The sequence below is a fragment of the Ursus americanus genome, chromosome 25 (genome assembly GCF_024610735.1).
Source record: "Ursus americanus isolate L20-20 chromosome 25, mUrsAme1.1.p, whole genome shotgun sequence".
NCBI lineage: Eukaryota > Metazoa > Chordata > Mammalia > Carnivora > Ursidae > Ursus > Ursus americanus.
The window spans coordinates 41,291,055-41,316,926 of NC_142151.1; the positions used below are offsets into that span (position 1 = coordinate 41,291,055).

The 25,872-nt window shown below is 46.3% G+C and overlaps 2 protein-coding genes and 1 long non-coding RNA gene across 3 annotated transcripts in view; 1 reads left to right on the forward strand and 2 right to left on the reverse strand.

Moving 5' to 3' along the window:
• Positions 1-1,180: 1,180 nt before the first annotated feature.
• Positions 1,181-5,996, reverse strand: BCDIN3D (BCDIN3 domain containing RNA methyltransferase). The gene is made up of 2 exons (XM_045801099.2): positions 5,743-5,996; positions 1,181-2,493 (listed from the first exon to the last, which is right to left on the reverse strand). The coding sequence occupies exons 1-2, from the start codon at positions 5,974-5,976 to the stop codon at positions 1,849-1,851; spliced, it is 879 nt and encodes a 292-aa protein (XP_045657055.1). The 5' UTR covers positions 5,977-5,996; the 3' UTR covers positions 1,181-1,848.
• LOC123794766 (uncharacterized) lies at positions 5,945-20,733 on the forward strand. The gene is made up of 4 exons (XR_006780238.2): positions 5,945-6,075; positions 8,724-8,910; positions 18,373-18,450; positions 18,537-20,733. It is a non-coding gene; the product is annotated as an uncharacterized LOC123794766 (long non-coding RNA).
• Positions 20,734-21,624: 891 nt separating this feature from the next.
• The window catches only part of FAIM2 (Fas apoptotic inhibitory molecule 2), a 33,186-nt gene continuing 28,938 nt past the window's right edge, over positions 21,625-25,872 (reverse strand). The window contains exon 12 of the mRNA XM_045801098.2: positions 21,625-25,198. Within this exon, the coding sequence (XP_045657054.1) occupies positions 25,049-25,198 (150 nt within the window). The 3' untranslated portion in view covers positions 21,625-25,048. The remainder of the gene's footprint in view (positions 25,199-25,872) is intronic.

Below are 25,872 nucleotides of genomic sequence, written 5' to 3' on the forward strand. Positions count from 1 at the left end.
ATTCATAAATGGGAAATGAGAGAGCAGAGGCTGTGGGGTCTATTCTTTTAAAGGCTTTGCTCATGTTTGGTGAGGAGAGATTGAATAAACTTGAAGGGAGACTGAACAGAGGAAAAGCTGGTGGTCTTGAAGATGAGAGAGAACTGAGCATGTTGGCAGGTGGACAGGAAGGAGTTAATGAGGCCAAGGAGACACCAAGGGGATCCTCAATAAAGCAGTTGGGGAGAGGTAGTAGAGGTTGGGATCAGGAATTTGGGCAGAGGTTATTTGGGTGAAAGCTCACTGGGAAAGTTCAGAAGTAAAAAGGAGGGAAGATGAAGGGGTTTAAGACTGAGGGCAAGAAAAGACTTCCTGACACGCAAACAAGAATGGCACTGGTTGGTCATCTGCTTACTTTAATGGAGCAGGGATAGAGTCAAGAACCTGCAGAAGGGTAAAAGTCTTACAAGAGTCACTAGGATGAAAGTGATCAGGGGCAGGAATATAAAAAGATTGAAAAGTAGTACTGGAGTCTGAGATTGGAAATGGCACCAACCACATAATTATCCTGCGCAAAATAGAAAAATTGGTTTTCCTAAATGAGGGTTTAGGTTCCGTTCTCCTATCGCTTAGGGACTGAGCTAGTTTTTGCTCTCTCATGCATAAAGCTGAAATTCTCTAGCAGGAACTTTTACTAACTTCTCCATCAAGAGGTCCAACGTCTAACTGGTGGTTCAGACTCTCTTATTCCCTATTCCTCCTTCTATAACTTCAGAAAATAATAGGATCTTAAGGAATTTGAAGCTCATCAATCTAGTCTCCCTTCTTAGCTAGGTATATTTTGTTTTCTCATCTTCTCTCCACCAAACAAATCTTTCTCCATCTTCTACTTTCCCTTGGACTCAACTCACAGGTGTCAAAACCTGACAAACATCAGTGACACCTATCCCATAGCATTAATGCTAAAGTCATCCAATCGTAGACTGCATTTTATGCTGCTTCCCTGCACATAGTCCTGCCCCCGTACTGGCATGCTTTGGCAGAGAACGCTAACAAAAAAAGTCCTGAATTAACTTACTCTCTGGTATGTTTTCCATTTTGAGCTTGGGTGAGGTTCTTTTTCTCGAGCTGAAACCTCCCTGGATAGAGTGGTTAAAAGCAGAAGTTTCCTACGTATGCCAGAATCACAGGGCATTCTCAATCATACTCAAGTCACTTTTATTGTATATAATTATACAGTTCCACTTCATTAATTTCATTTGTACCAGCTGGCTATTGGGTTCATAATTTAAATCTTTTAAACATTTTATAAACGCTAGTCAGTGCATTTTGGCCAGTATCTGTTACCTGCTGTGCTGAGCCTGGGCATGTTGGAGATTTGACCTGCTCTGGAAAGATAAGATGTTTTTCTTATTAACCCTCTCCTTTAGCCACGCCAGTGACTCTTCATTCCAGATTGTATTGTGAGGTTTTGCCTGAAGGCAGGATGAGTAAGTCCAGAAAAAGCCTGAAGAAGCCAGATTAGATTCACATTGCCCATGGAACTGATACATTCTAAGGCTAGCCTGGCCTAAGTCTCTTAACCATTAAAAGCAGCCCCTTCCATATCCTAGAACCAGGACCACTTTGTCTAGGCCATCTCAATCTGGATAGTCCAGCTCATTGCTCCACAGACATATTCTCTTCCACGATCAACTCAAACAGTAGGAAATAGATACTGATTCTTTCAACTGCACGTCTTGGACATTTTGCCAAAAGCTTCCGCCACGTTTTGAGGCTGCCTTCCAATCATGAATTAAGGAAAATTAACTTAATTCTTAGTATAACACCCTTTCAATATCTCTTTCCTGGTCTTCCCACCCTCCCATCTCACTGTCTCCAGAATCTTAATCTGTTCCTTTCTTTCCCTTCCTCTGTCAGTAATTCAGGAATCGGATGAGTCTCTGGGGTTTGTTTTGCCCTGAAGAGCAGAAGACTTCGGTCCCAGCTGGTGTTGCCAAAGCAGCATACTAATTCCATGCCGTGGTCCTGGGTCAAGATCTGCACAATCTGTTTGGCCATATCACCTCGGATGGCAAGGGAACGGAAGTGGTCAAAATCATGAAGACCCAGCTTCCGGAGACGCCTTGCAGCTGCCCGGTAACACTTCCAGGGCTGTGGCTCCACAAGGAGGTAGCGGCAGAGGGAGGAAAGGTGGGCCAGGAACTCCCACAGGCCATGGTCCCCATGGTTCAGATGAATCCACATGGTTACTGACATGCAGAAGCCAATGTCAAAAACCGAACGTCCAAACTGGCTTAAGAAAGAGTTCAAGAGTACTTTCCGGGTCGTTTGATTCATAAAGTCCAGGGTGATAAAGGTCAGGGCATCGGGAAAAGGGCATTCTTTTTCAGCTCGCTCCACCAGGACTGGATCTATGTCGCAGCAGAGTAGATGGAGTTCTCTTGAGGCATCTGAGCAGGTCTCCCCATCACGTAGGGAAAGGAAGTGTTTGTATAGAGCCACACTCAGATCCTAGAGAAATCCAAAAGAGCTTTGTCATTGCAGCTCTCAACCAATGAATGGAAGAAAAACCTCTATCTCTTATCATCCCATTGGACTGTCACTTACTCTTGGCCGTATAGGATGTGAAGCTCCTAGACTAAGGAGATTGCCCAAGAAATTTTCCACAGAGCAGGTTCTCAGCGCCCTCCAGGGGTCTCAGGCTATAACGTGTCCTCTCTACACTTTCCTGACTTCGATGGTACATTGGGTTGTATGGTTGAAAGTTACAGCCAAATGAATGCAGCAACGGAGCTGAGAGCAATCTTTTCCAGCTTAAGTAATATGCTGGTAAACTCACTTTTTTCTCTTTTCTTTTTTAAGGTATCTCAGACCCCAGGGAGGAGGAAAGAGTTCCAAGGGCATAACCAGTGTTCCTTAACGGGAAGGTGAGGAACAGAGCAAGTGCCATCTTAGTAAAATATGCTTTTCAGACTTGTGGTTGGGTAAGTCTGGATTCCAAAGATTCCTCATTTAGCCTTCACTCTGCAGCTCAGTTTTACTACCTGGCTTATGCTTTCCCACCCGCTTGAGATTTATTCTGCTTCTGCATCCATTACTCCCAAAAGTCACTGCTGATCTTCCTTCTAGCCAAGTCTAATGATTTGTGATTTTCACCATCTCCGTAACTTTTTGACTCTTTAACAAGCCACCGTCTCCTTTCTCTAATGTTGACTTCTATAACCATTATAACCAATTCAGATTTGTGTTGTTCTAATCCATTTTTTCAAGGCATTTTTATGTATCATCTTGCTCTGTACAACAATCCTGTAAGGAAAATACTTATGCCCTTTGTGCAGGTGAAGAAAGTGTGGCTGGAAGTCACCTAATGTCCAATAACAGTAGCATGGATAAATGAATGGTATATTAAGATGGGATACTAAATAGCAGTTGCAAATGAAGGAATTCAGCTCAGCGTATCAACATGGATGACTCTCACAAATATACAATGCTGAGTAAAAAAGCAAGACACAAAACAAAATACACGGCAAGCTTCCATTTATATGAAGTTCAAAAATGGGTAAGATTCAGCTACGTTGTTTAGGGATACAAAAATAGTGAGCTATGAAGAAAAGCAAGTAAATGATAATAAAAGTCAGGCTAGCTGTTCCCTTTGGGTGGAGAGGGGGGATTATGAACAGGGGAAGTGATGTAAGGGACTCATGGGGCACTGACAATATTTTATTCTTGATCTGGACAATTGTCATAGAGGTGTCTACATTATAATAATTCATAAATTGTAAATTTAAGTTTTATGCACTCTTCTATATATGTGGCATAGTGCACAAAAAATTCTGTTATTTTAAAAATTATGATTCAGAGGCTAGTGATTTGTCCAATGTCACATAGTTAGTATATGGAATGATTTAGGCTACATTAGGTTCTTTCCTCTATACCAGGCTTCTCACATTTTAATATCCATATTAGCAAGTAATGATATGCATCTCACCTATGGATCTTATTAAAATAAGGATGCTGATTTAGTTGATTGGGGGGGGGGACTGAGATTCTGTATTTCCAGGGTTTTTTAAATTAAGTAAGTAAGTAAGTAAGTAGGCTCCATACCCAGCATGCAGCCCAATGTGGGGCTTGAACTCACAACTCTGAGATCAAGACCTGAACTGAGATCAAGAGTCGGACTCTTAGTGGTCGGAGTCACGCAGGCGCCCCCTGAGATTCTGTATTTCTAATAAGCGTCCAAGTCATACCTATGCTGTAGATCAAGGACCACATTTTGAATAGGAAGGTCCTATACTATGCTGCTTAATTTTCTCCCCATTTCTATACTTATTTCTTTGCTAACTCCCTCTTCCAATCTGATCTTGGGTATGCCAGTTTGACTACTCGTTTTGTCACATCAGTCCCTCCTCCACATCTCTTCAACCTCTCCATCCTCAATTCACCTTTCCCAGAATATCCTAGAAGCTTAAAAAAGAAAATACAGGGGTGCTGGGGTGGCTTAGTCAGTTAAGCGTCTGTCTTTGAATCAGTTCATAATCCCAGGGTCCTGGGATGGAGCCCCACATCTGGCTCCCTGCTCAGGGGGGGAGCCTGTTTCTCCCTCTCCCTCTGCCCGTCACTCCCCCCGCTTGTGCTCTCTCTCTCTGTCAAATATATAAAATCTTAAAAGAAAAAAAGAAAGTACAGACGCAAGGGCTCAATCACCCAAGATTCTGAATCAGTAGGTCTAAGAGTGGGGCCTGGGAGTTTTAGAAATGTAAATAAAGCACCCCACAAATTATGGTACATCCATACAATTTTGAAGCTGCTAAAAAAGAATGTAGGGACATGAGTGACCTCCAAATTATTAAGTGAAAAGGTGAAAAATACTGTGCTACTATGTATAAAGCTAAAAGAGGTGGAATATTTATACATACATAAATGCTCGAGTACACACAGGATGCATACCCAAGAAATGAAAAACAGCAGTTGCCACTGTGTAGGGGGAAAGAAGAACTTAGGGTCAGTAGCAACTTACTTTTTATTACATGCCTATGTTTACAATCATAGGGTCAGAATGCTCCTCTAGGATATGCTAGTAGTTACAGATAGGTGTCAGAGGGACATTCCATATTCTGGATGTGATTTCACTATAATCACTCTACGCCTAAGAATACATTGCGGTAAGAAGACGTGGCAATGCCTTCCTCCGCCAGAAGGAATCCACATTCTCTCTCTCAATCCTCTCCACTGTACTCAGTCAATTTTTAAGTATTGCTTTTTAAGTAAATATTCACTTGGCTCCAGGGTCCATCCTACACTATATGGCACACGAATCTTAATTCCAGACATGACTCCGTCACCCCGGCTCATCTCTCCCAGTAAACCAATCCCCACCCTACGCTCCCAAAGGTGGGTCTCCGGAAGCCCCTTCTCTGAAGCCAGGTCGCCAGCCACGCTGGACAGGAGGCAAGTGCCAGAAGCCCCAATACGGTGGCCCTTCCCACATGAGGTTTGGTCGTGAGGCGGCGAATGCACGGGAGGGGACGCAAAAATTTGGAACGGAGTTAAAAATTATTCTTCCCCAAGATTCCTAAGACAGGTGGTGGCGGGACCCTGGAGGTCCGGTAGCAGCAGCACGGGGTTGGCCACGCGACGCCTTTAAACTCATTTTGAAAAGTCGTGATGGGTGTGATGCCACGCCCAAACCAAAGCCCCAGCGAAAGAGGAGGAAGCCAACCGCCCGGCTCCCCGACCTCCGACCCCGCCTCCGTCACTCACCCCAGAGTTACACCCCACGTCGAGCCCCAGGATCGGCCTCGTTTCGGAACTCTGAGGAAAAAGCCGGCGAAGCAGCTCCGGGGGCAGGAGGCGGAGCCGTTGTTCTGGAGGATGGAAGCGGGAATAATGAGGGAAATTTCCAAATGGGGCTGCCCCGGGTTCCAGAATTCGCGGTGCCTCTTCCGTCGCGGCCTCTTCAACGCCCCCAGTGGCCTGTTCCGTGGACGCCGCCATTAGTCAGTCTGGCCTCTGGCTCCCAGCGGAACCGGAAGTCGGAAACCGGCTTGCGAGCGGCACGGGCGGCAGCGCGCCTGCGTTGAATGACAGAGGCAGGTGGGTTTGAAGGTTGGCGTCCACCCGGAGAGCACTGCCAGCAGGGTTTGCGTTGCTTTGTTGAACCCTCGCCACAGCCTAGGGGATGGTTAGTAATATTATCCCATTTTACAGGTAAGGAAACGAAGGCAGAGAGGTTACGTGACTTGCCCAAGCTGACATAGTTTCAACGTGAGCTATCCAAAAAAAGGAGTTTGTTGGGATGTTGGAAATCAATTTTGGTCCGGCTACTTTCCTTTACAAGTGCCTTAAGTGAGATCCAGAGGGTAGAAATTACTTACCCAGAGTCACGCAAGGAATCTGTGATATAGGAACTTGCACCCGGTTCATCCCACGGTTCCAGGAAAAGGTAGCCAGGAGCTACGGGTCACTTGAAGTGTCAGAAGACCAAGATGGTCCTGACTGCCAAGTGGGTCAGGTGGATAGGAGCAACTGTAAATTGTGAGCTCCTTGAGAGGCAAGGACCTTGCCTTAAGAGCCCGCACTCGAGAGTGCTTATCGGGTGCCAGACGCCTGGCTAGGACCACTACATATATTAATTTTTCCAATCCTCACATCAGTCCTGTGAGAAAAAGACCGTAGTTATCCCTTTTTTATATATGAGGACATCGGGGTGCAACCAATTTGTAACCTGCTCAAGGTCATGCAGTTAGAAATGATGGTACCAGGATTTGAACCTAGGCAGTCTGGTTCCAGAGGATGTGCTTGGAACCATTATGTTATTCTCAGCCTTGAATCCCCTATACCTACCATAATGCCCGGCCCAGAGATGCTCAATAAATATTTGTTGACTGAAATCTCAGTATCAATAAATGGTGCTGGGAAAACTGGCTATTCATATGCAAAATAATGAAAGTGGACACTTATCTTACACAAAAATCAGCTCAAAATGGATTAAGAACTTAAATATAACATCTGAAACTGTATGATAGCTAGAAAAAAAAAGAGGAAACAGATCTTGGCAATGACTGCATGGATATGACACCAAAAGCATAGACAACAAAAGCAAAAACAGACAAGTAAGACTACATCAAACTAAACACCTTATGTGCAGATGAAATCCATTGATAGAGTGAAAAGGTTACAGATGGGAGAAAATATTTGCAAACCATAAATCCGATAAGGAACTAATTTCCAAAGTATATAAGGAACTCCTATAACTCAATAGCAAAAGAACTAATAACAACTTAAAAATGGGCAAAGGATTTAAATAGTCGTTGCTCCAAAAGAAAGCATTCAAATGAGCAACAGGTATATAAAAAAGAAGCTCAATGTTACCAACCATCACAGAAATGTAAATCAAAACCACAATCAGATAACACCTCACGTGTTGGGATAGCCATTATAGAAGAACAAAAACAAAGGCAAGTGTCGGCAAGGATGTGGAGAAAGTGGAACCCTTGTACGCTGTCAGGAATGTAAAATGGTGCAACCTCTATGGAAATTCTTCCAAAAATTAAAAATAGAACTACCATATGACCCAGCAATCCCATATCTGGGTATTTATCCAAAAGAATTTAAATCAAGTTCTTGAGGAGATAGTAGCACTCCCATGTTCATTGTGACACTATCATAAGAGTCAAGATGTGGAAACAATTTAAATGTCCCCTGAACAGCTGAATAGGTAAAAGAAATGTGGTATTATATACAATGGAATAGTATTCATTTTAAGAAAGAAGGAAATCCTGCCATATGTGACAACATGGATGAACCTTGAGGACATTTTGCTAAGCGAAATAAGGCAGTCACGGAAGGCCAAATACTGCGTGACCCCGCTTATGTAAGATATCTAAAATAGTCAAATTCATAGAAACAAAGAATATAATGGTAGTTATTAGGGACTAGGGGGAGAGTGATAGGGGGAGTTGCTAATCAATGGCTGCAAGTTTCAGTTATGCAGGATGAATAAGGCCTAGAGATCTCTTGTACAATACTGTGCCTGTAGGTAACAATATTGTGCTGTACACTTAAAAATCTGGTAAGAGGGTAGATCTCATATTAAGTGTACTTACCACATGAAGTAAAATTTAGGAAGACAAAACCAAACTCAATAGAAGCTGCAAGTAGATGACTGAAGCCAGGTTTGTTTTGAGAAAATTAGAATGGAAGGAAGAAAGGAGCTGACCTGAAACAGGCAAAGTGGGATGGAGGTAGGCAAAATGTAGGCTGAGCCAGAGGTAGGAAAAAAACAGAGCTGGTAAAGAGAAACCAAGCGGTTAGCCCAGGTAGCAGTTTCCAGTTAGAAGCCAGGATGGCCCAGAATATCCAGCAGGTTCAGCCAGGGGTCAGCAGAGTTGTGTTGACCTCTCCCCACCTGTCCTGCCATCTTAAAGGGCCTCCTGCTACATGAAGCCAGTGGCTTGCTGAACTTCTAAGGGACTGAAGTATGAGCCTGCAGATAGCACTGTCAGAGGTTAAAATGGGCCCTGTCTCTTGTTCTCTCAGTTTGTACTTCATACTTCCATCTGTGCCTCATCTATTTGGGGACATAAGTTAATGACCAAAAGTCACAGTGGAATTGAGTAAACCACAGTACTCTGAACAACTTCCAGAAAAGGGTGGGGTTGGAACAGCGGCACTGGTACCCTTTCTCTCCCCGGTGTTTGTCTTTTTTTTTTTTTTTTTTAAGATTTTTATTTATTTGACAGAGAGACAGCCAGCAAGAGAGGAAACACAAGCAGAGGGGGTGGGAGAGGAAGAAGCAGGCTCCCAGCGGAGCAGGGAGCCCCATGCAGGGCTCGATCCCAGGACTCCAGGATCATGACTTGAGCCGAAGGCGGATGCTTAAGGACAGCCACCCAGGCGCCCCTCTCCCCAGCGTTGTGACAGATTTTGGTGAGCCGAACTTACCTCTTTTTGTCACTAGATGGTGCTAGCACAAACCCTTGGCCACCCTTAATTTTCAAGGAGCTGCCAATCACCTTGCTTTTGTAAACACCTTTTTGTTTGCTTTTTTAAACACAGTATATATTACTGCCAGTAAAGTGTTTGATTTCATTAAGGACATGGGCATGTTTTTGAGTTTTTGAAACCCTGTTCACCAGAAAAAGAAAAAAAGTCACCAGGCCTAGAAGGGGAGAGGCAGGCTCCTCCCAATCCTGGGATCCTTGAGAAGCAAAGATAGGGGTGGGTCTGGTAATGTTACGGGGGACCTAAAATACCTCAGAGATGAGCCCATAAAGAGGCATTTTAGTTTGATCCATTCTGGTGACTTTTTGAACCTGTGTCCATTTTTCATTTTTGGTTGGCCCAGACGATCTGACAGTACTCAGCTCCTGGGCTTGGGGCCTGAGGCACCAGCCCCAACACCTCAAATAACTATAGCAGGACCCAAGAGCATGCTCTACGCTGCAGTTGACCAGGTTTTGGGGAGGCTGATGCTTATACAGTTGTGGGGGTGGGTGTGCTTGGTGGGTGGGGGATGGGCTAGATGGAGGATGGGGACAAAGGACGGACTGATGGCCCTTGGGATGAGCCCTGGGTGTTGTATGTAAGCGATGAGTCACCGAATTCTACTCCAGAAACCACTATTGCATGGTATGTTAACTAACTAGAATTTAAATAAGAATTTTTTTTTAAATTACAAATATAAAGACATGTAAAAGTGAATATTTATTTACAGTGAGAAAATAAATCACAACAAATTACACGTTTTTAAAAGCTCTGGAATATTAGCTCATAGATGAAAGAAACCTAATCAAGTTTTTCCCCAATTTGCTAAGGAACTAAATTTACATGACATTGCCAATAACAAATTGTGAACCTTTGGGACGCCTGGGTGGCGCAGTTGTTAAGCGTCTGCCTTCGGCTCAGGATGTGATCCCAGTGTTCTGGGATTGAGCCCCACGTCAGGCTCCTCTGCTAAGAGCCTGCTTCTTCCTCTCCCACTCCCCCTGCTTGTGTTCCCTCTCTCGCTGGCTGTCTCTCTCTGTCAAATAAATAAATAAAATCTTTAAAAAAAACAAAAACAAATTGTGAACCTGAAAGAGACTTTTCTAAACGATCAAATAATTTGGGGGTGCAGCTGGTTAAGCATCCAGCTCTTGGTTTCGGCTCAGATCATGATCTCAGAGTCATGGGATCAAGCCCTGCATTGGGCTCCACACTCAGTGCAAAGTCGGCTTGGGTTTCTCTCTCCCTTTCCCTCCCTCCCCCCCCCCCCAATAAACAGATCTTTAAAAAAAATAAAGGGAAAATTTAATCTGCCATGCTAAGAAAAGACTGAATCATCTTTTTTGTCCTCTCTAAAAAATGGTATTATTAAATCATTGCCATATGAAGAAGCAATCAAAGAGTATGTAGCCAAAAATGTAAGAAAAAAGTAATATTCAAGTGTGACTGGCATTTAATTTGTCAAATTATTATGGGAGTTTTTGTGATATTTGTGGCATTTGTCGGCTTTTAAAATTTGTCCTGTACAAAGACTAATCTTAGATATACTCTTCAAATTGACATTTACTAGCCAATTAGTCTTTGAAAACCTCATTATAATTGGTATATTATGAATTTTTTATTATCTGCTTTGATATTGGTAATTTGTGTCATCAAAAAAATATAAAGATAGGAATTCTGAGAAATTGTATTTTGAAGAGTTCCCATCAAAAAAGAAAAGAATGTATAGTACATTTATAATGATATACTATTATATATATGTTATTGAGTATATTGCCAACAGGACAAAACTTATTTTGACTAGATGTCAATATGGACAGACTGCTTATATTTTTGCACAGCTGACAATTGGAAGAATTTTCTTCAGACTAGCTTCTGGCTTTGTACATCTTCTAAGCTTTATTTTCCTCCACTCTTGCACACTTCTAGTACCAGGTGCTAAATGTAGGACACGTTAGGATCTTGATTTGAACCCTGGTCTTGCACCTATAGGTCATAACATGAGGTGAGTCAGCACGTGGGTGAATAAGAGACTTCTAGAATTATTCCTTCAGCAGGTAAAAGCTCAACTATGCATGGAAGTAATTTTAAACCATGTGAATAGATCCTAAATGGAGTACATCTCCAACTAAACGTCCCCTTAGCTGGATTCCAAAAATGCCAGTAGCCATTCCAGTGCCATATAACACAAGGGCAAATGTGAAGGAAGGGACGTCAAAGTGGAAATTGAAGTTTTAACCACCCGCAGTTAAAACACCTTATTTTTTTCAAATTTTTGCAAAAACAATGACCTTTTAGACACACTTCTAGGGCCTTAGAAGTGTTCTATGTGTGAATGAGGACCCTGAAGCTTGAGCTTCAGTAGCTCCATGAAACATTCATCTCTGCCCTGCACAGAACATATACCCAAGAACAGTTAAAATGAGGAGGTGTGTATAGAATTGGAAATAATCCAAGTCAGGAACAACTGACATGTATAACGGTTTCTGTGGCTTCCTAAGGAACCTTGTGCAGCTGACGTCCTGGCCCGTGGTCTAGTCCATTTTACTCTCCCTTCCTTCCCTTTCAAATCATGTCTTAGAGCCTCTGCTCAGTCCCTGCTCTTCCACCCCACTCACTGCCTGCATCTGGGGATCACAGGGCCTCAGAACTGAGGGGTGAGCAGGAGTCTGTGTGTTTGGAAATATCAAATCTATTTTCTCACAGAAACAATGTTCCAACAAGGGACTCCTGCCTGGACTTTTGGAACCCAACCCATCTGTAAATGGAGAACTTACTCATTGTAGTTGAGAAATTCTACGATTAGTCCTTGCAGAATTTTAAACCACTTGTAAACAATAACCATACAATTTATAAATGGAGTGTTATAGCTGAAACGCAACCAAGAGAACCCCTATTTTGAACCCCTCATTTTCTGATGAGGAAACTGAGGTCCAGGAGGTAAAGGCAGTTTCTCCAAAGATGGAGCCAAATTAGGGCAGGCTAAATAACCCCCAAATCTCAGTGCCTTACCATAATAAAGGTTTATTTCTCCCTCGTTGTCCCAGTCCATTGTGGGTCAGTGGGGAAGTGGGGAAGGGCTTTAAATATACTAAAAAATATTACATTGTACATTTTAAATGGGTGAACTCTATGTTATGTAAATTATATCTTAATAAATCTGTTTAAAAAAGAAAAAAATTGTGGGGCCCCTGGGTGGCTCAGTCGTTGAGCGTCTGCCTTCGGCTCAGGGCGTGATCCCGGTGTTCTGGGATCGAGCCCCACATCAGGCTCCTCCGCTGGGAGCCTGCTTCTTCCTCTCCCACTTCCCCTTGCTTGTGTTCCCTCTCTCTCACTGGCTGTCTCTTTCTCTGTCAAATGAATAAATAAAAAAATCTTAAAAAAAAAAAATAAATAAATAAAAAAGAAAAAAATTGAACAAACACCATATGACCCAAGCCATCACACGTCTGGGCACTTATACTAGAGAAATGAAAATTTATATCCACACAAAACCTTTACATGAATGTTCATAGGGCTTTGTTTTTGGTTTTTTTTTTTTTTAAGATTTTATTTATTTGAGGGAGAGAGAGACAGAGAATGAATGGGGGAGGGGCAGAGGGAGAGGGAGAAGCAGACTCCACTGAGCAGGGAGCCCCATGTGGGGCTTGATCCCAGGACCCCAAGATCGTGACCTGAGCTGAAGGCAGACACTTAACCGACTGAGCCACCCAGGCACCCCTGGGCTTTATTTGTAATTGCCAACAATTGGAAACAGCCAAAGTGTCCTTTACTAGGTGAATGGTCGAATGAACTGTGGCCCAGCTGCAGCATGGACTGCTACTCAGCAATAAAAAAGAACGAACTGCTGATACGTGCAGCAGCTCAGATGGATGTCAAAGACATGATGCTGTGTGAAAAAAAATCCCGCCAAGATAAAAATTATATGATTCCATTATATAACATTTTCAAAAGGAAAGAAAACTATAGAAGATGGAAACCAGATTAGTGGTTGCCAGGGTTAGGAATGGTAGGGGTGGATGTGACCATAAAGGGATAGCTCAGGGAAGACTTCTGTGTCTTGATTGCAGTGTTACTTACGTGGCTGTACGTGTGTGATAAAATGTCACAGAACGGTATACACACACACCAATGTTAATGTCCCAGTTTGGGTAGTGCACTGTAATCATAAAAGTTGATTGAATGGGACCTCGCTGCACATAGAAGTATTTCAAAACGAAAAGGTTTTTTTTTTTTAAGATTTTCTTTATTTATTGGACAGACAGAAATTCTGAAGGAGAAGTTATTTCCAACCTTTCATTGGATACACAGTCAGATGATTCACTGTGAACGCAAAATGAAGACACTTCTAGACATGCGAGAGGCCGAAAGTACTATGTCCCATTAACGCTTTCTCAGGAAGTTGTTGGGAGAGGTTTTCCACCAAAACGAGTAGAAAACCTGAGAAAGGGAAGTTCGTGGAATCTAGAATGCTAGTTTCCAACAGAGGAGCACGAAGGGGACTCCCCAGGAGAGAGATGTGGGGAGATAGCTGCACAACATCGCTTCAGAGCAACCAGCGCAGGCTAGAGAGGTCAGAGGATGTGGAAAGACGATATGGTGTCAGCAAGATGAAATTGATAGAGCATCTAATATTTTTGAACATATTGGGAGGATACTTACCCACTTAAGGTGGTGAAGAAAAATAATTAATAAGGACGTAGGAAAGTAAATGTACAAACAACTAGCAACAATAACTGATTCATCTCCAGAAAAGCAAAACGTTGTGCAAGAAAGGAAAAGTAATCACCCTATACTACATAGTCCCGTGGTCGACAGGGCTTACAGTCTTAATATGTAAATATTCAGTGCTGATCAGTTCATAATTATTGATAGAACCAAAGCCGAAGAACCCAGGAAGTGGGTGGAAGAGGAAGAGGGTGTGTGTGTGTGTGTGTGTGTGTGTGTGTGTGTGTGTGTTTGCATGCCCTGATTTCCATCTCTCTCTCTCCCAGTTTGTTTTGAATACTTTCTGTTTTTCCCTCTGACTGCCCTTTTATTTTCTTCTTCAAGCTAATGTGTTTCCCATGCTTTCAATAATGTGCATATATTAGTTTTTATAGTCAGAAAGAAAAAAAACAACACAGATTATTACAAAGAAAAGGTCAGGAATGATGTTTCTAAGCATCCCCAGCTCCCCTTCTCAACGCACTATGAACTTAGCACCTGTAAATTTTTCTAAATGTTATTTGAACCTACGTACATTTTCAGCGTGTTCTGCTGCTTGGGCATAATGAGTTTCATAAGGTCACGGTGCTGTGCAAAGCATTCTTTCACAGAATCATAGAATCCTACCTTTTCATTTACCGTCTTTCAAATCCAAGGGGCTCCCTACAGTCAAGGGTTTTGTAAGGTGTGTTTAGGACAATGTGGCTGAGGCAAGGTCTGTGAAGGGAACAGAGGGTGGAGGCCTGGGGTGCTTTGGCATTAGTGGAGGCAGGGTCGCTGGTGAAGAAACTAGGAAGAGAAGGTGAAGAACCACCCCTCCTCCCCTGTTAAGGACATGAAGGGAAGACAGATCTGACTGTCAGGCTCCCTGGTGCCTAGAGAATGAAATCCAAAGTCCTTATATAGGGCTTCTGCAACATGAATATGCAAATGATTCACCTGAACCTCTTGTTAAAATGCAGGTTCTGATTCAGGAGGTCTGGGGTCTGCATTTCTTTCTTTCTTTCTTTTTCCCCCCTCTTTTTCTTTTAGAGAGAGAGAGAGAGTGTGTGTGTGTGTGTGTGTGTGCATGTGCTTGCATGAGTGTGAAGGGGGAGGGGCAGAGGGAGAGGAGAGAGAGAATCTCAAGCAGGCTCCACGCTCAGCATGGAGCCTGACCTGGGGCCCCCTCTCACTACTGCAAGATCACTTTCTGAGCCGAAATCAAGAGTCAGATGCTTAACCACTTAACTGACTAAGCCACCCAGGCAACCCTGAGGTCTGCATTTCTGACAGGCTCCCAGGGGATGCCAAGGTTGCTGGCCCATGGGCAATGTTTTGAGTGCCTAAGATGATCCATGAGGTCCGTTTCTTCAGCTTCATCTCCTCTACCCACTCCCAACCTTTGCAGCCATGCTGAACCACTCATAGTCCCTAGTGTTCGGGGTGGGAGCTCCATGTCCTTGCACAGGCTGTTCCCTGTGCTGGAATCTACCCTCCCCCTCTGCTGCCCCCGGCAATTCCTACTTTCCTGAGACCCAGCTCATGTGTGTCCTCTTTGGTGAGACATCACCACCCACTCTTCTTCAGAAAGAGTATTTCCCTCCCTCTACCTAGATATGTGTCTTTACTGCCTTTATCATACAAGATTGCAATTTTTTATTTATTCTGAACTTACTGAAGGAAGTGACCATGTCCTGTGTTTTGTATCGCCAGCATCTGACACAGTGCTGGCAGCTAAATAAATGTCACCTAACTGAATGAATGCTTGTTTTATGAAGAAGGAATAGGTTCTCAACAATGTACAGTTTTACAAAGAGGACCCCCCCCAAAAAAAGGCTAGGAAAGGATACTCAATGCACCAAGTAGGTGATACTTGGTAACTGTCATACTGCCAGTTTTCTTCCCATCTGCCTTCCCTTTCTCCGTTCCTTCTTTCCAATCATCCTTCCCTCTTTCTTTCCCTCTTTTTTCTGTTCTTCAAATTTTTTATTATTTTTAAATTTTTCTAAAAAAAGATTTTATTTATTTGAGAGAGAGAGAAAACACACAAGCAGGGGGAGTGGCCGGCAGAGGGAGAGGGAAAAGCAGGCTCCCTACCAAGCAGAGAGCCTGACACAGTGCCCCATCCCAGGACCCAGGGATCATGACCTGAGCTGAAGGCAGACGCTTAATCATCTGAGCCATCCAGGTGCCCCAATTCTTTGAATTTTAAAAAAAGATTTATTTATGTATTTGGGGGGGTGCAGAGGGAGAGGGAGAGGATCTTCAAGCGGACACCCTCCTGAGGGCAGAGCCTGACCTGGAGCTCTATCCCAGGACTCTGAGATCATGACCCTGAGATCCTGACCTGAGCCAAAATCAAGAGTCAACCGCTTAACTGACTAAGCCATCCAGGCATCAAAATTCAAAATTCTTTGAATTTTTTTTGAAGTATACTTCATTACACAAGTTATGTAATTTTTCAGTATAGAAAAAATAGATCTAGATAAACCACAAGAAAAAACCTGAACTCTTATTCACCACCTAGAGATAACCACAATTAACATTTTAATGGAGATCCATCTAGATTTTTTCTTATTCATAAGTATACATAAAATATATGTGTGTATCTATATATATCTAATATTTAACATTAAACAAATGAACTTTTAAAATATTACTCACTGAAATGCAACTGTGGGTATAGCCTCCTTTGGAGATAACCTCAAAAGCCCACATTTCAGAACATTTTTTTAAATTTTAGATCTTTTGTACTAAGTTTTTAATTTTAATTTCAGTATAGTTAAATACAGTGTTATATTAGTTTCAGGTGTACAATATAGCGATTCAACAACTCTACATTATTCTGGGCTCCTCATAAGTGTACTCTTTAATCCCCATCACCTATTCGTTTCAGAACATTTTTAAGGAATCTAAGCCAGTTAGCTTGTGGCATATCCCTCAATTTGGTTTTGTCTAGTGTTTTCTCGTAAGACTCAGGCTTTGAGATTTTTTTTGGTAGAAATTACAGGAGCAGAATGTGTCCTTGTTAGTACATCACATTAGAAGAGGCACATAGTGTCAATTTTTTGGCTCCCCCCCAGCCTCCCCCACCACCACACACACACCAGGCCTTTGTTCAAGCTGTTCCTTCTGTCTGAATGGCCCTCTTCTCTCTTGCCTGCTTGACTAAAATTTGCTCGTCCTTTAAGATCCAGCTCAAAGTTCTCAGAGAAGACTTTGCTAACTCTTCATCTAACTACAATAGTGTGGCTCTTACCACATGACCGTCACTTCCCTGTCATCTCCACACTGCTATGCTGACTTCCCTGGGGACAGGCTCTATGTCTTAAGGTGGTAGATCTGTCATTCATCAATCTCCTGGGAGCGATACTCTGATTTTCCCTTGGGGAAACATCCCTTCTTTGCCCTACCCCCATCCACGAGTGCAGCTCAGGGCTGAAGATATGACCTGGGACCAGTCGCTCAGTGCATTCCACCCCAGTGCCAGAGGGATTGGTCCAGTGACGAGCTAGCTTCTGGATCAAGGAGGGCCCATATGGGTCAACCAGGACTTCTGCCAGAATTGCTGGGCCAGAGAACTCATGGAATGCACACAATAGCCCTTCCATCACATTCCATTAGTCAAAGAACTGTGCTCGTTGTTTTAAACTGCTCCATTCCAACCTCTGGCCTCATGCCCCTCCCAAGATCCCCCAAAGTTTCATTCCCCTACAACATCAGGCTTAGGCCTGAGGTCCAGAATCACCTCTAAACCAAGTCTGTGTGCACGTGAGGCTCCTCAGGTTTGGTTCCTTAGGTAAGGCTGCTCTCAATCTGAGCTAAAGACAAGGTATTTACCTGCACCCACCTACACACACACACACACACACACACACACACACACACACACACACACACAGCATATAATAGCAGGACAGGCAAAGGTCCAAAGTCTTCTTCGTTTTGTATGATTTCTCTCCCTTTCAGGTTGAGCTGGTGGTACTTCTACCAATACAAGTCTTTTTTTTTTTTTTTTTAGATTTATTTATTTATTTGAGAGACAGAGAGAGGGAGAAAGCGAGAGAGCAGGGTGGGGGAGGGGTAGAGGGAGAAGAGACTCTCGAGCAGACTCCATGCTGAGCACAGAGCCTGACGTGGGCTCCATCTCATGACCCTGAGATCACGGCCTGAGCAGAAACCAAGAGTCGGAAGCTCAACCAACGGTGCCCCCGCAGTGCACCCTCCCCCAAAATACAAGTCTTAAAAACTCTGGTTTTTCCTCTGAATCTTACTGGGGCACAGTTACTAACTTCACTCGACAAGTTGCACTCATAAATCTAAGGCAAGGCCTCCTCTGTCCTGGGCCCTCAGTGAGGCTGCTGAGGGCCAGTATCTTTAAGATCTTGAGAAGCCCTAGTGGGGCTGTGCAAAAAACACCTTTAAGACTCTTAGGAGTACCTCTGTCTGTTGGGAAGATTCTATGAGGCACCATATTAGATCTTTCTGAGGTCTTAACAAAGAGCTTCGTAATCACACTTTTGGCCTCATCTTTACCAGGAGACCGTGTTTTCCTGATAGTGTCCTGGATATGATTTTTGCAATGGGGCCCTTTATTACTTTGAGAATTCTTTGCTGGCTCAAAAGACTGTCATGGGCTTTTTACGTCTCCTCCAAGTTCTGCTTAAAAACAGAACAATTCCTTCTTTACCTCTCCTCTCACTATCTGTTTCTTAGGATACAAAGCCAAGATAAGCCCGGTGACACTTGCAACATTCTGCCTGGAAATCTTAGCCAGATCCATCAGTTCATGAGGTACTTTTTCTGTTTTTCACATTAGTGCAGAGAAAAGTTTTGCCAGACTTTCTACCATGACTCAACAAGGGTCTTTGTTCCTCCAGGTTCCAAGTACATTTTCCTCAACTTTCCTTTGAACTTCCACCTGCAGTCTCCTTGAAGCCCTTCTAGTCTTCCCTAACAGACTCATTGAGGCCCGTCAGGCATCTTCTATCACCTGGAACGCCAAAGCAATGCCAGATGTTTTAAGTTTTGTTATGGCAGTGTCTCACTTCCGGAGACCAAATTCTATTCCAGTTATCCGTTGCTGCAAAGCAAACTACTTCAAACTTAGTGGCATAAAACAGCAACTATTTTATTATGCTCATGGGTCTTGGGGATTAGGAATGTGGACAAGGATGGTTTGTCCATGTTCCATGATATCTTGGGCCTGAACTGGGAAAACTCAAATGGCTGGGGGCTGGAATAGCTGAAGTTAGGAATCTACTTCCAGAATGGCCTCTTGCCTCCCATGGCTGCCTCTTGATGGGCACGGCTGGAAGACTGGACTCAGCTGGGTCTCTTGGCTGGAGCACATGGCCTCTTTCGTATGGAGAAAAAGGAGCTAACAAAGAGAGGGGCATAGAGCTATTGAAGGACAGCATAAAGCTCACTTCTTTTGGCAAGGTTTTCCCAAAAAAGAAAGCAGAGATCTTGGAGAGGATTTGAGGATAGTAGGCTGGGAAGAAAGGGTCTTAGCTTTGTGTGTACATGTGTTTGTGTGTGTGTGTATATAATCAGCAAGAGGGCAAACACTAGTTTGCTGGGAGTAGCCAGACCTGAGTGAAAGCAGATGGCATATTTATGAGCTGGGTTAGGTCAGCTCAGCTCTGTAATTTCTCCAACCTAATTTAGGAACCTGGGAATGCAAATGAAGAGCCTTGGTGTGAGGACCATCCCAGGGGTGAGGGTAGGGGGATGTGCTTGGAGGCCACCACTTAAAACAGTAGCTGCCAGAAGGGAATGGATGGTATAGTGGGTTGTACAGTGATATCCAAAAAGAGATGTATAAGTCCTAACACCCTGGTACCTGTGAATGTGACCTTTTTCAGAAATAGGGTCTTTGTAGATATAATTAAAGACCTGGATGGGGCGCCTGGGTAGTGCAGTCGTTAAAGCGTCTGCCTTCGGCTCAGGGCGTGATCCCGGCGTTCCGGGATCGAGTCCCACATCGGGCTCCTACGCTGGGAGCCTGCTTCTTCCTCTCTCACTCGCCTGCTGTGTTCCCTCTCTCGCTGGCTGTCTCTCTGTCACATAAATAAATAAAATCTTTAAAAAAAAAAAAAAAAAAGACCTGGAGGAGAGATCATCATCCTGTATTTAGGATGGGCCCTAAATCCGTGACAGGTAGCCTTATGAGAGAAAGGAGAGGGAGATTCAAGACACAGAGACACAGGGGAAAAGACTGTGTGAAGACAGAGGCTGAGACTGGAGGGCAGCCACAAGCCAAGGAACAGCAAGGGTTGCTAGCAGTCACCAGAAGCTGGAAGACAGGCATGGAATGGCTTCTCCCTCAGGGCCTCCAAGAGGAACCAACCCTACTGACCCCTTGATTTCAGGCTTCTAGCCTCCATAACTGTGTGAGAATAACTGATTTCTGCTGTTTTAAGCCACCAGTTTGTGGTAATGAAGAATGAATGGGCCGAAGGCAGAGTGGGGCTGAAGGGCTGGCAGGAAGCAGGAGGAGGGGAGGGAGCCCAGTGTTACCAACCCCGCCCCCCACCTCCTGCGTGGACTGCCCTCCCTCCCCTTCCACCAGTGCCCATGCCCAGCCTTTCATGCGCTTCAGACCCTGACTCAGAGACCCCCCGCCTTGCCACTGTTCCACATTTCCTCAGTACTTGCTTCCCTGCCAGGCCTGCTTTCAAGAGCATTTACTTGGGACCATGAACTAAGTGGCTGGGAGCTGTCATGCGTATTTTCTCTCCTGCAACACTGCTATCTTCTCCCTCTCCTATCTTTGTTATCTATGGAAGTGCTTTGTACACAGTGGGTGCCTAATACATGTTATTTATTCTCTCTTCAGAGTCCCCTGAATATTGCCCTGATCCTTCCCCTGCTGCGGCTGAATTTATACCAGAACCTTGTCACAGGCGAGGATAATGTCCCCCACTGTGTCAGTGTGGTGTGTCCCCCTCCCACACAGCACCCTCGGCCCCAAGTTCTCTGAAGGAACCAGGCAACGTAATAATCATCACCCCATGTGCCTTCTAATCCCACTCTCGTCTCTAACTTGTGTATAAACTTGGACAAGTCACTGCACTTCTGCTCCTCAGTTTCCTCTTAAGTAAAACAGAAAGATTGGAGAAGATCCATTCATTCCTCCATTTATCCAAAAACCACTTACTGATACTACTTGCCATAAGTCCTGTGAATTCAAGGGTGAACAAGACACAGTTCGTGCCTTCAAGGAGCTCAAATGTCATACATAGAAGCAGATAGGAGGAGAGGTTAAATGCAGCTGGGGTGGGAGAGGGCAGCAGGGCTCCGAGGAGGGGGTGGCCAGGGTACCTGGGGGAGGACAGAGAAAGGCTTCATAGGAGAGGCGACCCTTAAAGCTGCTCTCTATTGGGGATCTGTCCAGCTACAACATAGGCTTTCCTTCTAGGGACACAGATTTTGGGTCAAAATAAGGAAGATTCTTCTAACAAAACTACACACAAAGGCTTCCAGAAAGGCCCCCTGTTGGGAGGCACCTCCAGCCAGGATGTGACAGGTGCAAGCATTCGGAGACCTTCTGTAAAGGGTATATATTGGCAGGAAGACCAATGTTTGTTTGTTTTTTTTTTTTTCTTTTTTCTTCATTTGAGAGAGAGAGAGAGAGAAAGAGACCGCCGCATGCGTGAGTACGAGTTGGGGGAGGGACAGAGGGTGAGGGAGAGGGAGAAAAAGACTCCCCACTGAGCAGGGAGCCCAAGCAGGACTGGCCCCCAGGACCCTGCGATCACGACCTGAGCCAAAGACAGCCGCTTAACCATCTTAAACATCAGGCGCCCCAGTGTTTCCTTCTCCGCATCAGGATAAGTGTGGAGATTTAATTCACACTTAGCTACGCTGGGAGAGACAGCTCTGGTGTGAACCTCTCACATCGAGTCTGAGCTAAACCTCCCCGGCCATCTGAGGCGACAAGCAAAAGGCAGGCGAAGGAAAGGGTTCAGATGTCATAATTTTATTCTTATCTCCTGTCAGTCACGGACCAGGAAAGTGAGGCCAGGGAAGGGGACAGGTGCGGATCCTGGGCAACTGCGAGAAGCTGAGGCCAGTGTGTGGTGGCCGGTCTCTGCCCTCAGTCACTTAGGAGAGAGCTCTGGGGCCGGGCGGCGCAGGGTGGTTTCCAGCAGACAGGTGCACAGTGTCCCAGGGATGTGACAACGGTTGGACTACAGGGAGCAATCGGAGGCTGATGAGGAGGAAGGTCTGGGGAGGTCTGAGAAGGGTCATGAATGAAAGCCAAATCCGGCCTGCAACCTTACCGCCCTTCGTCTTCTCGCCCGCAGAACCAGGCCCTGCTTTTCCTCAGGCAGCCACTGAGGGGCAGCAAAGGGCTGGTGTGAAATCCAGCTTGCTGGGGGAACCCAGAGGTCCTGGCCTTGTCCCAGGAGGGCCGGGGAGGGAGAGGCAGAGCCTTTTGAAATAAGGGTATCTGTTGGTTCCTGACTCCCCTGGGAGGAAGAATCCAGATTCAGGCAACACAGGAGCCACACACACGCCTGGGAGTTGGGACAGGACTCTGGGGAATTGCATGTGCCTCCCGGGACCCCAGCTGCAATCCCAGGAGAAGATCTCTTGATCTGTCTTCCTCTTGGCAGGAAACCTCCAACCTCACATCGCAGATGGTCAGATTCCTGGCTGCCTGGAGCTCTATAAAATCCAAGCCACCCTCTCCTGGGCCCAGCCCCACCCCTGCCAAAAATGCGAGGGGCCCTGCAGCTTCTCCTCCCCCTCTGCCGATTGTGGCACCTGCTCAGCTCCGGCTTCTCGGTTTCTCCTAATCCTGCATTCCTGTTCCTCAGCCCTTCCTCCTTGAAAGCCCAGCCAGGTGTTCCTGGGGCTCCTCCCGGCCTCAGTGTGGCAGGACACAGGGCCCCCAGCCCGGGCTCTGCGGCCTGCTCAGCGGGTCCCGGATCCCTCACAGGACCCAGAGCGGGAGACTCAGCAGCATCCTCTCCCAGCCTGGAGAAAGCCAAGTTGCTGGGTCCTGCTGTTTGCTGCTGAGGGCTTACCTCCCCCCACTCCCCACGCTTTCAGAGCTCGGCCTTGGATAAGATTCTCCATCCTATTTCTGCATAAACTGTCCTAGGAAAAGGAGGACTTGGACAAGAGGATTCTGGGAAGCATGACCAAGGCCCAGGCTGAGTGAGCCCTTTGGAAGTGGGACCAGAGATTAGGAGAGGAAGTGAAGGGACCTTGGAGGAAAGGTGGCAACCGGATCAGGAAGTCAGTAGAAAGTGTTTTGGCGCCTCTCCCTGCACTGCCCAGGGCTTGGTCTTCCATCTCGCTGATAGGTAACGACTCACAACTTACTACCATGAGCCCGTCAGCAGTGAGGCTGGAAATCAGACACCAGAATGCCCCCAGCTTGTGTCTAGAAGGTGGAAACGACAGAGAACAAAATTTGGTGGGGGTAGTAGGGGGCAAGGGGGTGGTGGGGGGTGGCACAGAGGCCAGCAGATCTCCAGAGACATCAGGAGATGTCTGGCCTGACCACCCGGTCTCATTCCAGCCCCAACCCAGGAGGTTCGCTGTATGACCTTTGTCTTGTTACCAATCCTCTCAATAACCTCAGCTCTTCCCTCTGCGATCGGCATGTGTGGACTTCTCCCTTTATAGGATTGCTTTAATGGATTAATTTTGACCAGAACACAGTAGGCATCTAGCCACACTCCCGTTGCCTTTGTCTTATACACAAACACCACCATCTGTTCTTGTTTCCCTCTTTCCTCAAATGCCCAAGGTGAAACAAAATTTCAAATATTTCTGCAATATTTCTTGAAAGCTGAAAACAGGAAGGGTGGAGAAGGAAGAGTCAAAAACAGATTGGTAACATACCTAGTCATTCTCTCCAAGGGCAAAAGAACCCCTGGCATAGAGGAGAGAGCTGAGCCCTGGAGGGAGAGGCCAAGGGAAGGCCCAGGTATCTGACCTCGCTGACCCCACCCAGTAACTTTCCACTGGCCCAGAGCTGGCTGCGAGGTGCCCGTGACACACTTCCCCCAGGTGTAGCCCCCTCGTCCCCTCCCCAGCCGGGCCTGCAGGGGGCTGGGTGGCTGACGCACACCCTGCCCGAGTCTCAGCTCTCAGCTGCCTGGAGGCTGATAAGGAGACCCGACCTCATCGCATGGGACCAGCCGGAGGGACCGGCTCTGGCTGTTAGCATCAGCTGAACAGCTTCCAAATTGGGGAGATAAGGAGATAAGGAATGGAGGGGAGCTTAGGATTCTGGGCTGAGTGGCCAGAGAAGCCAGGGGGAGGGACATGGGCACTGCCAACTGAGGCCTCAGGAGGCCTGGCTTGGGGATCAGCCAGCACATGGCAGCCGCCACGGATGGGGGAGAGTTTAGGGAAGAAGTGCAGAGAGGCCTCAGGGCAGGGCAGGATTCCCTCCCAGTGGGGCTGGTTCAGCAGCTAGTACAACCCTCCCTCTGTCGGAGCATCCAATCCTCTAGGGCCCAAGCACTCCACTCAGCCTCAGGCCTAGGGTGAGGGACAACCCAGGGGGTCCAGAGAAGAGGGTGAGAGGTCAGTCCTGCCAACCTCAAATGCCCCCCAAGGAGATGCAGGTCTGGGTGAACTGGTGCCACTACAGAGCCCGCGCCTCCCAGAGGGCTGCCTGCTCCACCTCCCTTACAGCCCTAGGACAGGTCCCCACGTAGGAGCAGGGCCCCCTGTCCCCACCTCCTGCCCCAACAGTGCTCTGTCATGACTCTGGAGGGTAAACCAAGGCAGGGGCAGAGGGTACTGGCTTCCTGTCCCCCTTCCATGGACCCCAGGGCTCAAGTGCCTAGAACGTGCTGCTAGTCTCAAAGCTGCGAGGGTGGGCAGCCTGGGACAACCATTTGGTCCACCCACATCCCCCCACCTGCAGAACAGCCTCACCTCCTCGCCCAGCTTCCTCCCACCCCCTTACAAGTGTCAGTGCCTGATCTGGAAGGAAAGAACAGAGGGGTGGATTGGACATAGGACAGTGTGTCCCAAGGTCACACAGCTGTGGCAGCCTTAGGAGGAACCTCAGTGGGGTGCAGGCCTCAGCTAGGCTTCCTGGGGTCTCTTTCCCACATCTGGAATCCTGCTGGGCTCTTCCCACTCGTCCCTTGGGTCCTCAAACCCAGGGGAGGCTCCAGCCTTGACTGTCCACTTCGAGAGACGTAAGAGGGGGGAAGGGGCAGCACAGAGGGGGGGGATGTGACCTCAGTTCCGCAGGGCCCCTAACACTTGGACACAAGCTGCAGAGGGTGAGGGTGGGCATCGGGCTGAGGGGAGGCCAAAGGATGGGCTGGCAGCTAGTTTTATATCTGGGCTTGCAGGAGCACAGGGAGGGTACCAGCAAGGGGACATTCTTGGAAGGAAGGAAGGCTCCTCATTCCCGGTTGGTGCCAAAAAGCTGCAGGAAGAAGGTGAAGATGTAGACGATGTCTAGGTAAATGTTGAGGGCTCCAAAAATGTACTCCTCGGGGCTCAGCGAGTGGCGTCGGTTACCCATCAGCAACTGGGTGTCAAATGCCAGGAACTGAGGGAAGGGGGAAGAGAGAAAAGTCAGAAGGTCCAGGCACTGTGACACCGACCAAGGGGCCCAGTGTCCCCCCCCCCCCCCCACACACACATTTTGCTACCATCATCCGCTGCTTGGCTGCTCAGTGACCCTCCTGGAACGGCCCGGAATCTCGAACTTTCCCAACACCTTCCCTCCCTAATTAACACCTATTTCCCCAAGCACCTACTATGTGCCAAGCACAGGGAAATAGTCAAGAAGAAGACAGGCAAGATCCCGGCCTTAGAGTCTAGAGTGGAAGTAATCATTAATGTGAATGAAACCAAAGAGAAATGGGAAGTGTCCCAGGAGGGTGGCTAATAATAAGGAACTTGACCTATGTGAGTGTGGGCAGGGAGCTCAGGAAGGCTTCCTGGAGGAAGGGACCTTCAAGCTGAGGCCTAGTCTTCTCGCCATTGCCTCAGGGCCCTGCTCTAAGCAGATGAACAAGTGGTTCATTTAACAGTGAGCAGAGAACAGGCACTTCTTCTGTGTTTTGTGGACATTAGCTCACTTAGTCCTAATAACATCCCTTGAGTAGGGATTATTCCTAGAGGAAACCATGGCCCAGAGGTGTTAAGTTCTTGCCTGAGGTCCCAGAGCTGGGAAGTGGCAAAGCTGGGATTCGAACCTGAGCAGGCTGGCTCCATAGG

Excerpts from the sequence above, each read along its gene's own strand:
- BCDIN3D (XM_045801099.2), bottom strand. The coding sequence starts at position 5,976 with ATGGCGGCGTCCACGGAACAGGCCACTGGGGGCGTTGAAGAGGCCGCG. Across the intron at positions 2,494-5,742 it reads ACGTGGGGTGTAACTCTGGG|GATCTGAGTGTGGCTCTATA; the intron begins GTGAGTGACGGA and ends GGATTTCTCTAG.